The 14,792-nt window shown below is 32.3% G+C and overlaps 2 protein-coding genes across 2 annotated transcripts; one reads left to right on the forward strand and one right to left on the reverse strand.

Annotated features, from left to right (window-relative positions):
• The first annotated feature begins 10,400 nt into the window (after positions 1-10,400).
• Positions 10,401-11,834, forward strand: LOC108848412 (acid phosphatase 1). The gene is made up of 3 exons (XM_018621775.2): positions 10,401-10,963; positions 11,276-11,485; positions 11,560-11,834. The coding sequence occupies exons 1-3, from the start codon at positions 10,560-10,562 to the stop codon at positions 11,735-11,737; spliced, it is 792 nt and encodes a 263-aa protein (XP_018477277.1). The 5' UTR covers positions 10,401-10,559; the 3' UTR covers positions 11,738-11,834.
• Positions 11,767-13,313, reverse strand: LOC108848411 (leucine-rich repeat extensin-like protein 6). The gene has a single exon (XM_018621774.2). The coding sequence runs from the start codon at positions 13,168-13,170 to the stop codon at positions 11,938-11,940; it is 1,233 nt and encodes a 410-aa protein (XP_018477276.1). The 5' UTR covers positions 13,171-13,313; the 3' UTR covers positions 11,767-11,937.
• Between the last annotated feature and the right edge of the window lie 1,479 nt (positions 13,314-14,792).

A 14,792-nucleotide genomic window follows, 5' to 3' on the forward strand; every position in this document is an offset into this window, starting at 1 on the left:
AAAAGTGAGTTTTTACTAAAAAAGTGTAGAGAAAACACGATATAAGGGGTTACATTTCGGTATTAAAATGATATTCTCCTTAAACTTTATCAGAAAAAAATATATTGATTTCCATGTTTTTTAATGTCTATCATTATTTATGTTAATTTCGTAATAAAAAACTTACATGACAAAAATTAAGGGTTTGCAAGTAGAAGTAAAATAGCAGAAATGTAACTAAATTATTTTTTAAACTGCTTCTCTTTTAATAATAAGAGGATAATAAAAAGTAACAACTGTGCCGAACTTGTAAAGGTAAACACTTTCACTTCTATGTCTTAAGCTAGATTTCCATATGCAGCACACTTAATTTCTAAAAACCTGTTATTATTTGAATATAGTCAAGTATTTAGTATGTTCCTTTATAACTTTAAAAAGTTAACAAAAAATGAGAACATATCGTATAATGATTTAAGAAAACTCCATTCTCTGTTGTTCAATTAGTTCAATATCTCTAACACCTACCAAAGCCCCGTAGAGGTCTTACCACAATTTACAAACATTGTAACATCAGTTTAAAATAAAAAAATATAAACAAAAGTCTAGTGAGCAGACTTAGCTATTCGAATTATGTATAGTAATAGAGAAGACTAACTTAACATACTGATAGAGAACTTAGGAGGAACTAAACCACGTAGGATGTCAGGAAAGTTTGAAAAAATAACAAAAGGCAACATCAAACGGCAATATGTGCTTCGTTCAAATAACAGTCCACGTAGAATGTTAGGAAAGTAGCCGTCGCCTTTTGGGTCTTTTTTTTAGGTTGCAACGTTTATAGGTTTCTGGTAGTTTGTGATTCTTATTGGCTGAGATCAAAGTGTTTATATGGTACTCCTAAGCCGTGATGCAAAAGCTAAATATAAAAATGAGAAAATTTCGGCTTAAATGATTCATTATTCACTCTTGCATTATAGGAAACTTTCATTTAGTCAATAATAATATCTATGGAGGATGCAATTAGATCGTTACGATACATCCCAAATTTACTTTAGCTCATGAATAAAAATGAACAAAACTTAGGTTCACCCTCATCAATAAGATTTAGTTATTTAAGATTTGATATCTTTCAGAAAAGGAAACTAAATAATAAGAATTTAGTGAAATAAAATTATGTTTTTAGATAAATAAAAAATAGTAGTAATTATAGAAAAAAGTTTTTTTGTTTAATATTAATAAATTTGTCGATAAATACTAAACCCTAAACCCTAAACCCTAAATTTTAAATACTAAACCCTAGACCCTCGGGGGAAACCTGAACCCCTGGGGAAAGCCTGAACCCCTGGGGAAAGCCTGAACCCTTGGGAAAAGCCTGAACCCTTGGACAAATCCTATACCCTAAACCCATAAATTTAAACCAAACCCTAAATCATAAACTAAATCCTAAACCTTAAAACCCTAAATCATGACCTCTAATAGTAAACTCGAAATCCTAAATTTCAAAATGATTTATGGTTTAGGATTAAGGATTTAGGATTTAATATTAGTCCATGAGTTTAGGGTTTAGGGTTTCGTGTTTAGAATTTAGGGTTTAATATTATGGTTTAGGATTTAGGGTTTAGGATTTAGTTTATGATTTAGGGTTTGGTTTAAATTTAAGGGTTTAGGATATAAGATTTGCCCAAGGGTTGAGGCTTTTCCCAAGGGTTTAGGGTTTAGTATTTATAATTTAGGTTTTAGGGTTTAGTATTTGTCGACAGATTTATCAATATTAAATAATTTTTTTTTTGATAATTACTACTATTTTTTATTTATCTAAAAACATAATTTTATTTCATTAAATTCTTATTATTTAGTTTCTTTTCTAAAAGATATCAAATCTTAAATAACTAAATCATATTGGTGGGTGAATGTAGAGATTCACCCTAGGGGGTGAACCTAAGTTTTGTTCAATAAAAATAGATGAAATGGGAACCAAGTTTTGTCCTTATTGTTGACTTTCTTTTTACTGTGAAACTAACGAATCCCCTATAATGCGTGATCATTATTGTTCCTTTTGCATTTCTTTTATTTAAATTTTTGAATATTTCAAATTAAGAGAAAATTAATTACATATCGGGTCAAGTATGTAACCAATTCTTTTACATTTATACAGGTTCCCTTTTTTTCCCTTTCATATACGAATCATATGTATATCATATCCCGTAGATCATGGATGACTGTCCTCCGATCCGTATTAATTTAGTGGGGATCTCAATACGTTTATACCATACTCCCTCCGTTTCATATTAAGTGTCGTTTTAGAGAATTTTTTTCGTTGCAAAATAAGTGTCGTTTTAGAGTTTCAATGCAAAATTTATTAACTTTATTCTCCATTCTATTTTTCTATTGGTTGAATTGTATCGGTAATGATGTTTTTATATTGAAAATATGCAAAATTAAATGCTTTCTTAATCCGTGTGCACAAGTCTAAAACGACACTTATAATGAAACAGAAGGAGTATCAATTATCTAAAGTTACGGAAATTGAATGATTGAACTAAAAATTCCTGGCTTATATTCGAAATCCGAAAATATGTGGTATGTTCATGTATGATCAATTACCCCAACGCAAAACCTTATGATATCAATAAATACACATATTCAAAAAAAAAACAATTATGTTAAAATACGGTAATACAGTATGTTTAAAATAGGTATTTATATCACGGATCTGTCTTAGAAATCTGTATATTCTTAGAGATCTCCTTGTATTACGATAATAATCATGATATAAAATAAAGTTGGACTATATTCAAATTCGATATTATAAATGATATTGTATTTTGATGTATAACTCGTATTAAAAAACATATTGGAAATTTTTGAATTATGCTAATGTAGATGGTAATAAGAAAATTATATCAGTTTGACAAAAAAAAAAGAAAATTATATCAATTTTTTTTCCCATACGATGAGTGCAAATGACAACTTCATCTTTACAGAATTGGATTCAAATCTGTGTATGGGAAGGAGATGACAATATATTGATAAATGGGGAAAATATAAAAGGGAGATCGAGATTAGGAAACATATAGAAAACTATGGTATAATATTATATGAGGAATAAATAAGGCCTTGCATGCGAGTGGCAATTCGCGTAATTTCCTAGAGTTAGCGATGGTTTTTTTAACATTTGCCTGAGAAGGCCTACCTGCTTGCCACATATCCAATAATGGCATTTCTGTTAATATTTTACCTTTTAAGGTTTCTTTTCAAAACTGTTTCTATTTTAATAGTAAGGGGATAAAATTTAATGGTTAAACCATTTTTGCTTAGGTATGATAAATATATGGTACTATGATATTTAAATGGGTAAATGATTCAAAAATAAGTTTGGAGTACATATTATTTTAGCTAATAATCAATAAACAACAATCCAAAAAAATCAAGTCTATGCATTTACCGAAATAATATAACTGCTAATCAAAAATAGTAAAATAACAAAGAGTAACCAACAGCTGCATATAATATTCTTAAAAGTAAATATAAAACAAATAAGGAAAACTATTTGTTGCTTAATTTGAAAAAAAAAATCGACTTAGAAAGGTAAATCAAGTCAGTATTTTTTTACCGACTTAGAAAGGTAAAGCTGTGAGGCTTCTCAGACACTTCATTCGACAATGAAAGGCTAGAGTTCGAATCAATCATAGTTAATTTCAAATCATCTTTCGGTAGCCTGCATTAGTTACAAAAAATGCTCAGAGTTCTCAAACTTCATAAAAAACCACAATCAAATCGGATTTTGGTAACTTACAGATGAAAAATCAACCATAGTTAATTGCAAGATCCTTAGTTTTTCGTTGATCTTGGATTCTTAGTCTTTCGCCGAAAACCTGTTATTTAGAAAGGTGAAGCTCAAAGTAATATACTTAAAAGTTAAAAAAAAAACTGTGAATTAAAAAAAACCTGTGAATTCGAAAGATAAAGCTCCACTACGATTCATGTCTCTCGCTTGAAAATGCTACGGTTAAAATCCTGGAAACCATTAGACGGATATGTTTCAGACCATAAAAAGGAGCAACATGTAAACGAATTATAAGGCAATAAAAGTAAATGGAAACCTTATATAATCACACTTACATTTGCTCTACACGACTTGTTTTGTTCGGAATGACCACTATCATTATATATAGGTTTATATCTTGGGCACAAAGTTTTTTTTCCGATGCAATTAATACCCGATATTTTTTGACTCATAATTGTCAATCCTAGAATGACAGCATAATTACCTATTTTGAAAATAAATTAATGATAAAAGGAATGATTGTTTAATTATTATGGACGGATCATAAATGACAATCATAGTAGTTACCAAAATCGACACCAAATTAAAGTCGCTCAAGAAAGGTTGCTATATATGTACACACGAAACTAAACACAATAAATTAAAGGCATTTAATTAATACACGAAATTAAATGCAGTAAATTAAGGTTGCTATAAACGGATGCATCAGAAATTGAATGCAAATAAATTGGTTATGTTCGACGATGAGAGTATATTCTATAAGTCGATTATTCACATGTATCACAATGGCATTCATATGTAATTATTCTAGTGAATTGAGAGTGAGTATATAAATGGGCTGAGAATGGATATGGTGCCGACACATCAGCATGGCACACCCGTAAATAACTTACAAACTAAAGGTTACTTTTTAAAAATGCTTCTTGATTAATAACAAGGGGATAGTAAAGAAAAAATTGGCAAATTGGGCAAATCGCAAGTTTGAAATTAGGGAATTGGGCGATCTCAAGTTTAAATTAGCCAATTGGGCAACTTTTTGCATTTGCCCATGTAAACTTATGTCTAAATATCATTTGGGACATTTGTCAGATTCATTATTTACATCTTTGCCATTTCAATTAAAATATATCTAAAATAAAATTTGTCACATCATCTCTCTCATTCTTTAATTTGTCACACCACCTCTCTCATTCTTTTTCTCTTTCCTTCTTTTTCTCTCTCCTTCTTTTCCACACCACCAACCATCATCTACGGAAATCATCTCCCTCTCTTTCTTTTCCTCTCATCTTCTTTTTCTCTCTCATTCTTTTCTACACCACCACCTTTACAGTTAAATTAACTGAAGAAGAAAAATCATTTTTTCTTTAACTGAAGAATAAGAAACCATTACGCTCATGTACACTCCAAGCCCCTGTTTATGAAATTTATACATATGACACCTAAATGTAATATTTATACACTAAAATGATTAAAATGAATGCTTAATATCATACAAAAATACTATATATCATTTATTAATTATTAAAAGTATAAATACTAAAAATGTTTATTAAAATTTAAAAATTGATTTCTTAAAAGTAATCTAAAGGGAAAAATTATCTAGGTTAGATTTCGATTTTATTGAAATTTATTGTAACTGTATTACATATTACATTCTCTTAATTGTTTGGTTTTTAAAAAAATATTTCATTATATTTCATTATCTTTTAATTGTTTAAATTATATTTCATTATCTTTTAATAATTTAGTTTTTAAAAAATCTTTGAATAATACAAGATAATATAATGTCTATTTTCTATTAAAACATCTTATATCCATCTAAAATTCTAGTTTTCATGGCTGTGATTTTATTGAGAAAAACTAAACAATTAATAGAAAATGTCTTTTTCTATTGAAAAATTATCTAGATTTTATTTCGATTTTATTGATTTTTTTGTAACTGTATTATATATTTCATAATAAAAATATGATGTATTTTTTTAAAGAAATCTTTCATTATATTTCATTTTAGATGTCTTTAATGTCAATTATTTATTGTTTAATCTTTAATTGTTTAGTTTTTTAATTGTTTAGCTTTTTATTATAAAAAATATTTAATTGTTTAGTTTTTTTATTATAAGATGTATTTCACTTATTTATTTCAACATTTCATTTCTAAACAATCTTAAATTTTATATGAAAAATTATGTTGTCTAAATGAATGTGCTTCACATATATGAAAACACAATTAAACTAATATGTTAATTTATTTTATTGAATTTAATGAAAATATTTTGGTATATCAGCTTTTACAAATGAAATGTTGTTATAAATTATTTCATTGTTTTTACCACCTTTTAGTTAATTAGATCATCTATAATGAGATTGACAAAATTTTAGATTATAATACCAATAGGTTATTAGCAAAATATTTAAATTTTATATAGAGTAAAATGTGAGTTCTAAATAATTAACGTATAATTGTTTTGGAGAGCACTGTGCTCTCGTTGTATTCGTAGATGTATTTAAATTTTATACTTAATATGTATTTAAACTCTCCAATGCAATAAGGGATATAAACAAAAGGTATTCATAGATGTTATGTATTCGTACACCGATGTATTCGTATACCTTAAATATATGTATACTTATGTATACATATACTTGTGTATTCGTACACCTTAAGTATTCGATGGGTTATGTTGGTATTCGTATATTTTATGTATTTGTACACCTTATGTATACTTATGTATATGTACACCTTATGTATTTGTACATCTTAAGTATTAGATGGGTTATGTTGATATTCGTACACCTTATGTATTCGTACACCTTCTGTATACCTTAGGTATTCGTACACCTTAGGTATTTGTACACCTAAGGTATTCGTACACCTTATGTATACTTATGTATACGTACACCTTATATATTCGTACACCTTAGATATTCGTACATCTTATGTATACGTATACTTATTTCTTGAGTTATAGTGAATTAGATTGTATTAAACGTTAGGCATAGGGTTCCGGATTTACCCAAGGGTTCCAGATTGTTTCGGATTCTGGATTTACCCAATGGTTCTGGATTTACCCAAGGGTTCCGGATTTAGGATTCAAGGTTTAGAGTTTAGGATTTTAGGTTTAGTGTTTTGTTGATGATTTTTAATATTTAAGATAAATGTAGACAAATTTGTTCTTCCTACCATTTTGACAAAAAATGAAAGATCCATGTAGGTTTCCAAGTTTATTAAATTTACCCAGATTTATGAAAATTACCCATAAATTTATATAATTTTATGAATAATTTATCATTTATTTGGGTAAATTTCATAAATATGAAAGTTTCTTTTATGGGTCAAAATGTATAATTTATTCGGATTCTGGATTTACCCAAGGGTTCCGGATTTACCCAAGGGTTCCGGATTTAGGATTCATGGTTTAGAGTTTAGGAGTTTATGTTTAGTGTTTTGTTGATGATTTTAAATATTTAAGATAAGAAGTTTATGCGAGAGAATTTGGTCAAACTCAGGTTGAGTCTTAACTTCTTAAGACATAAAAATCACTAGATACTTGACATGGAGGCACCAAATTATCCTATATTTTTTGGACTTAATCTTGGTGTACCCCTAGAGTAAACCTTAAGGTTCACCAACCAATAGAAATCACTCATTTCACAATTGATATCTTTTAAAAAAGTAAACAAAATATTGTCGAGTTATATTACATTTTTAAAATAAAAATATTAAAAATAAAAATAATAATATATGCAAAAAAAGGATTTTTAAAAAGATTTTAATTTCGTCAACAAAAAACTAAACTCTAAACTCTAAATCCTAAACCCTTGGATAAATACTAAACCCTAAATTAAAAACATTAAACCATAATAGTATTTTTAAGATTTAATGTTTTAGTGTTTAGTGTTTTTGATTTAGAATTTAGGATTATCCAAGTGTTTATGATTTATCCAAGGGTTTAGGGTTTAGAATTTAGGGTTTAGGGTTTAGAGTTTAAAATTATCCAAGGGTTTAGGGTATACCCAAGGGTTTAGGGTTTAGGATTTAGGGTTTAGGGTTTAGAGTTTAAAATTATCCAAGGGTTTAGGGTATACCCAAGGGTTTAGGGTTTAGGATTTAGGGTTTAGGGTTTAGTGTTTTTTGACGATATTAAAAATAGTTTTCAAAAATTCATTTTTTGTAACGGCTATTATTTTTATTTGTTTTTATTTTATTTATTTTAAAAACATAATATAACTTGACAATATTTTCTTTTCTTTTTTAAAAAATATTAATTATGAAATACTTGATTCCTATTGATTGGGTGAACCTAAATGTTCACTCTAGGGGTGAACCTAAGGATAATTCTATTTTTTGGGGTGAAATAGCACTATAGCGGATATCTTTTTCAATAGATTATAAACACGGCTCTACCTATGACTAATCAAGAACTTGGGATGATTGGAAATCTGCAGATTGTACTCAATATGGGATTATATTGGTTCTAGCAAGTAGATATGATCCTTGAAAATTAAAGTTATTAGATCAGTTCATCGTGAAATGTGTAGGGTTTGTCATTTTATTTTGTCATTTCATTAACAATTTTTGTCATTTTATAAACATAAAAATTATAACGAATGCACTTTGCTGCCAGATCCCAATTTGTCATTTTATTTTTGGGAAAAAAATGTAGCATTTCGTGAGTGTTTCTATTTTTGGCAAAAACAAAAAGTGTGAGATCAATTTTGACCAAAAAAATGTAAGATTCACGTATGTTTCCAAATTTATTAAATTTACCCAACTATATTAAAATTAAATGTAGACAAATTTGTTTTCCTGCCATTTTGGCAAAAAATGAAGGATCTATGAAGGTTTCCAAGTTTATTAAATTTACTCAGATTTATGATAATTATCCATAAATTTACATAATTTTATGAATTATCATTTATTTGGGTAGATTTCATAAATATGAAAGTTTCTTTTATGAGTCAAAATGTATAATTTATTGGGTAACTTTCATAAATTTTAGAGTTTACATCGATTTTATATTAATTCGTATAGATTTATGTTGACTTTATATATGAAAAAATATGTATTATATTAAAAGTAGTTGCTCATATATGATTTTTAAATATTAAATATGATCCAAAAGTTTAATGAATAAAGAATGTTTATGGGGTCCACAAAAGTTAGTTGTTAAAAATTAGTGGGAAAAAAATTATTTTTTATAGGGAAAGTGGATTTTGGGTCCCACGAAATTACTTTTCCAGCTTGCCAAGTTTAATAGGCAAAAAGGTTAAAAATGTCATAAATTTATTCTCTCTCTACTAGGTTGCCCAATTGCCTAATATAAACTTGAGGTGACTCATTTTCCTAATTCAAACTTAAAAGTTGCCCATTCCCCTAATTGACCCATAGTAAAACTGAATCGACCAGGTTTTTAAATCCAATTTTATATATTAGAAGATATGAAGATGATAACTATAAACGGATTTATATTGATGTAAACCAATATTGCTCAAACGTCTCTCACACAATCACTACCATTTCCACGAAACACAACCTTAGCTCTATTATCAGCTTCATCACTTTACCTTGTTATCTTTGCAATCTTACTGTTGTTGTCTCCTTTAAGCGCCAAAGCAAGATCCTCGAAATTCTGGAGTTTCTTTTTTTCTTTTTCTGGCAGATATTAAGAGAAACAGGGCCATAAATTTCAGCTGTGGTTAGGATCTAGCATAATTGTTCAAACGTGGGCTGTCATTTCCAACCTTTCCATTTGTGTTCGTTAATTAGAGATTGTTCTACTATACTTCATCGGTAGGTTTTATGATCAAGAGGACAATAATTGTAACCAACTAGAGTAAATTATTTGGCAGTACTTGGTTCACATATGCTGACCACTAAAGCATTTAAACCTGGAACCGTAGATAATCGTATAAGAAAGAAAAAGGTCTTGTGCTCTTCTACACACATGTAACATGATGACGAACTGAAATATGGAGGCGAATCACCAAGTTTATGGAGGTCTAACAACAACAACAAATCGCTAGATGCTCTGATTATTTATGTATGTTGTGTTTAACCATCTTCTTCTATTATAGGTTTTTTTTTTAAAAAATTATTTTAAATACAATTCTTCTATTATAGGTTTGATCCCTTAAAAGTCACAAAAGAAACATGATTTACTTTATGAATTATAATAACTCAAAATCCAATAGCAAAACTATGGTTTAACTTGCCAATGCGTTGTATTCTTTTGGCAATATATAGTTTGGTTTGAGATTTTTTTTTTCTTATTAACATTGGCTTATCTCTTGGACGTAATGAGTTGTTTGAACTGGAATGAAAATATCTCTATAACGGTATAACCTATACTTTATCAAGCTATAATATATATATCGACCAAACGTCATTAAGCTTATGAAACTAGGTGAAAAGAATCAAACTATACGTCATTTAGCTTATGAAACTAGATGGATATCAAACTATATCATATATTGACCAACTGTCATTTAGCTGATGAAATTAGGTGAAAAGAAACCAAACAATAATATCAAACTGTATTATATATCGATCAAATCATTTAGCTAATGAAATTAGGTGGAAAGATCAAACAGTACAAATATCAAACTATATTATACATCGATCAAATCATTCAGCTAATGAAACTAGGTGGAAAAGAAAACCAAACTATATTATATATTGACCAAACGTCATTAAGCTAATGAAACTAGGTGGAAGAAAAACAAAAACTATACTATAAATAATCCCATAACCAATAATTTTGGAGAATCTCTCTCTCTCTCTCTCTCAGTCTCTCAAATGGCGTCTCCTCGTGGCCTTCCGATCTCCTCCTTCATCGTCCTCACTCTATTCACCTTCTTACCAAATCCCGCAACCTCTCTCCGCACCTCCTTCATCAAGCTCCCGGGAAGCGACGGATCTCTTCGCTCCTCAGCCGCAGATACCTACTGCGAGAGCTGGAGATTGGCCGCGGAGACCAACAACGCCGGAACCTGGGATGTGATCCCGTCCACGTGCGTCGATTCCGTCGCCGGTTATCTCAACGGAGATCAGTACGGATCCGATTACGGTGTCATCGCCGACTACGCCCTCGCCTTCGCTAAAACGGTTCAGGTTTCCGGCGACGGCAAGGACGCGTGGATCTTCGATATCGACGAGACGCTCCTCACTAATTTAGACTACTACAAGGCTCATGGTTACGGGTACGATCTCTTTATTATTGGCCGTTAGATCTTAATCTGTTTTAAATTAACGGTTCTGATGATAACCGGAATCTGTTAGCGTATAGTATGGTCTCCGCATTTAGATTCGGTTTTCTGTTAAGATTCCGGTTCTGTTGTAATTGCATCGTTTTTCCTAGCATACCGACCGGTTCGATTTGAGTTTTTTTCTGGTTGATCATATCATCGGACCGAATCTGTTGGAATGGTCTACGCATTTGATCCGGTTATCCGGTTCTGTTGTAATTGTATTGGTTTTAGCGTATTGATTGAATTGTTCTCGGATTGGTTTAGGTCTGAACCGTTTGAGTCTAATAGCTTCAATGAGTGGGTGGTAGGAGGTACAGCTCCAGCTTTTGAAGCGAGCTTGAGACTGTACAATGCTCTCAAGGAACTCGGTTTCACTATCGTTCTCCTAACCGGCCGGGACGAACACCAAAGAAGTGTCACCGAGACTAATCTCCGAGACGCCGGTTACTCCGGTTGGGAAAGGCTTCTCTTGAGGTAAGCTATTACACCAAAACGCTCTGTTCCTTTCTTCTTTGGCTTTATCATGGCTTTGTGGTTTACAAATGCAGAGGTCCAGAAGATCAAGGGAAGTCCGCTACGAAGTACAAATCGGAGCAGCGGTCAAAGCTGATCGAGGAAGGCTTCAAGATCCGTGGCAATACCGGTGATCAATGGAGCGATCTTCTTGGCTTCGCCGTGGCTGATCGTTCTTTCAAAGTCCCCAATCCAATGTACTACATTCCTTGATCATTAGTGTTCTCATTCATGTACTTGAGTAACAACAACAACAACTCATGTATGATTTATTTAAACTTGATTAATGCACTAATCACCAGTTCAAGTAGTGATCAGCTTCAACGTTACAATCAAAAAGCTTCTAACTTTTTTAACTAACATACAACGGTTTCTTGTAAGAAAAGCTTCTAACTTTAAACTAACACTGATGGTCATGGATGAGACGAAGAAGTGTAGCGACTGAACTTCTCTTTGAGTCCGACGCTTATCCCAGCGCAAACCAGAGGCTGCAGTGGCGTCCTGAGGCAGCTCATCCCGCCGCCGGAGTAACCAGAACAAGCCGGCTCCGGCCGCTGCGAGTTTCTTCCTGGAATACAGTTCCCGGCGAAGTCAAACCCGAAGCTAACTCTGGAGCATTCAGAGCTGATCCCGGAGAAGAAATTGAACGAAACCGTGAGGTTTATCAGGCTCCTCAACGAGCAAACTAAGTCGGGAACCTCGCCGGAGAATCTGTTGTGGGCAAGATTCAAAATTTCAATCTCCGACAAGCAGGAGATCGTGTCGGGGACATGACCCATCAAGGAGTTGTAGCTCACGTCAAAGACTTCGATCTCCGAGAACATCCCTATAGATTCCGGTATACATCCGGTTAACTGGTTATTCAACAGCAAAACCTCTCTCACTCTTGAACCAGTGAGGCCGAAACTCGTCGGAATCTCGCCGGAGAATCTGTTGTTAGCGAGATTGATCACCGAAGCCGGAGAGTTTCCGAGGTTCCTGGGGATCTCTCCTTCGAATTGGTTGTTGTTGAGGAAGATAGCATCTAGTCTCTTGTCGAAGAGGGCTTCAGGGAGGTACCCTGAGAAGTTATTAAACCGGAGGTCGAGGTAAACCAGGTTTGGTATGTAGATTGTGACTAAAGGGAAAGGACCTGAGAGTCTATTGTTGCTGAGATCAAGCTCCTGGAGAGAATCTAAGTCTTTGAAGGACTCTGGGACTTGGCCGTAGAATCTGTTACTGTTGAGGTGAAGTATGTTGAGGTCAGAGAGGTAAGCGAGGTCTTTGACGATGACGCCTTTGAGGTTTGCATGGTTAAGATCTATGGCGGTTATAGACTGACCAGAACAGAAAACCCCTTTGTAAGAACAAACATCTGAACCAATCCATGTCTTCAGAACACCGGAAGGATCCTCTGTAATGGATGCTTTCCAAGCTTGAAGAGCATTGTAAGCCATGCTGTTTGGAGCTGTTGTTGGAACGGTGTTCCGGTTACCGCCGTTGCCTCCGCCGCCAATCCAAACTCCACCGCCGCCGACAACACCACCGCCTATTCCGACTCCAACGCCGCCTCCTACACCGAAGGAGGCATCTGTCTGAATCAAACTAGTTAGAAACAAGAACAAACAGAGGAGCTTAAAGTCGCTGCCTTTCTTTTTCTTTGCCATTTTTTTTACCAAGAAGCTGAAAGAATGTTAGCTTTTTGTGGAAAGAGAATGAATAGTGATTAGTAGTAATGTTTTATGTGATTGTGTGTGTGAGAGAGAGAGAGTGAGGTTACGCTACAGAGTGAATGTGGTTGAACAAGCATTGATGATATGTGGAAAAAATGTGGACAAGATTATCAAACAGAGTTTTGATTTGTTCTTTGTGTCGTTTTGTCACATTTGCCTTTGAGTTTACTGTTTGTTTTCAACTTATGATTGCATAACTCATATCACGGGTTCATCTTCTTTTGCATTCTGTTCCACTTTTTTTAATTGATTCCAGTGAATTTATGCACAAAAATTATATGCATTAGTGTTTAATATCGGATCACATGGATGAAAGAGACTTCTTACAACTGTCATTTGTGCATTTGAATGGATTGCATATTTCAATGAAATTTATTCACAAAACTAGTCTTTGTCTACTACTGGTTGAGACCCAAGAACGGTTTGTAATGAATGCAATTTGGACATTTTCAGCCATATAAAATAAGTTTAATGGAATTGATGAACGACTTTTAATTCTCTTCTTTGAGAAGTCTTATTATATGGTTTAAATTCCACATGTTCTAATTAACTGGGAATATTTTAAACAGAAGTAACCAAGAATGTTCTCATTGATGGAAAAAATGAACAGGATCTTGATGAGTATATAAATAGAAAATGCAAAGCTTGTGACTGTGAAATCTAGTGTTGCTGACTTGTGGGACAGATATTTTTTGAGTGTGTGAGAAATTTTTAATGCATCACATGGCGTGGCACAAATGCTTAAATGTCTTCATTCAAACAATATTTTTATAATGTGTGGCTGCATTTAATCCAAATAGTTTTCAGTTCAATTATTGAGAGAAAAACTTATATTCCGAACAATAAATTACTTTGCTTGAGCAAGCTAAATACCAAAATTGTAGGTTTCCAAACATTCACTACAAAACAAAAACACACAATTGTATTGATCATGACAACAAAATAAACTGATATTACCCTCGTCTAATAGATTATCCATTCTTCTTTTTTCTCCCAACCAAAGCTAACCTAATTTAAAGAATACACCGATTCAGAATATTACCATTTTTACATGTTGTAAAGTATAATATAAGAGTTCCATATACCATTTGACGCATTTTCACAAGCAGAAGACACGCATGAGGACTACGTAGGCTATTGGCAAGCACATGCTAAAACTCAAAAAAAAATTATCAGGCCTGCAGTAGGCCCATTAAGTTTATTGTGAAGCTCAGCTCCTTGGAAGCCTAATGGTTGGTTAGCCATGAGGAGAGGGAGGGAGAATTAGGAATACATGTTTGGATCCGGGAGACGAGGGGTGCGTGTGAAGTCTCACATAGTGATGTCATGTGTGGATTTGGTTACATCTGGATCCTTTAGTTATGGCACCGCCTAATTATACTGTGTTAGTGCCGGATGTGTCTCTATCCAATATACTATTAATGATGTCGTAGCCAAATCTTGTGTTTGATTACTATTGATTGTTGTCGGTTTAGTATGAACCGTTATGATCAAATTGTGTAGCATAATGTCTATGTCTTCTTTTAATACACGACGACAAGGAGGTGCGTCCAATA

The sequence above is a fragment of the Raphanus sativus genome, chromosome 4, assembly GCF_000801105.2.
Source record: "Raphanus sativus cultivar WK10039 chromosome 4, ASM80110v3, whole genome shotgun sequence".
Lineage (NCBI taxonomy): Eukaryota > Viridiplantae > Streptophyta > Magnoliopsida > Brassicales > Brassicaceae > Raphanus > Raphanus sativus.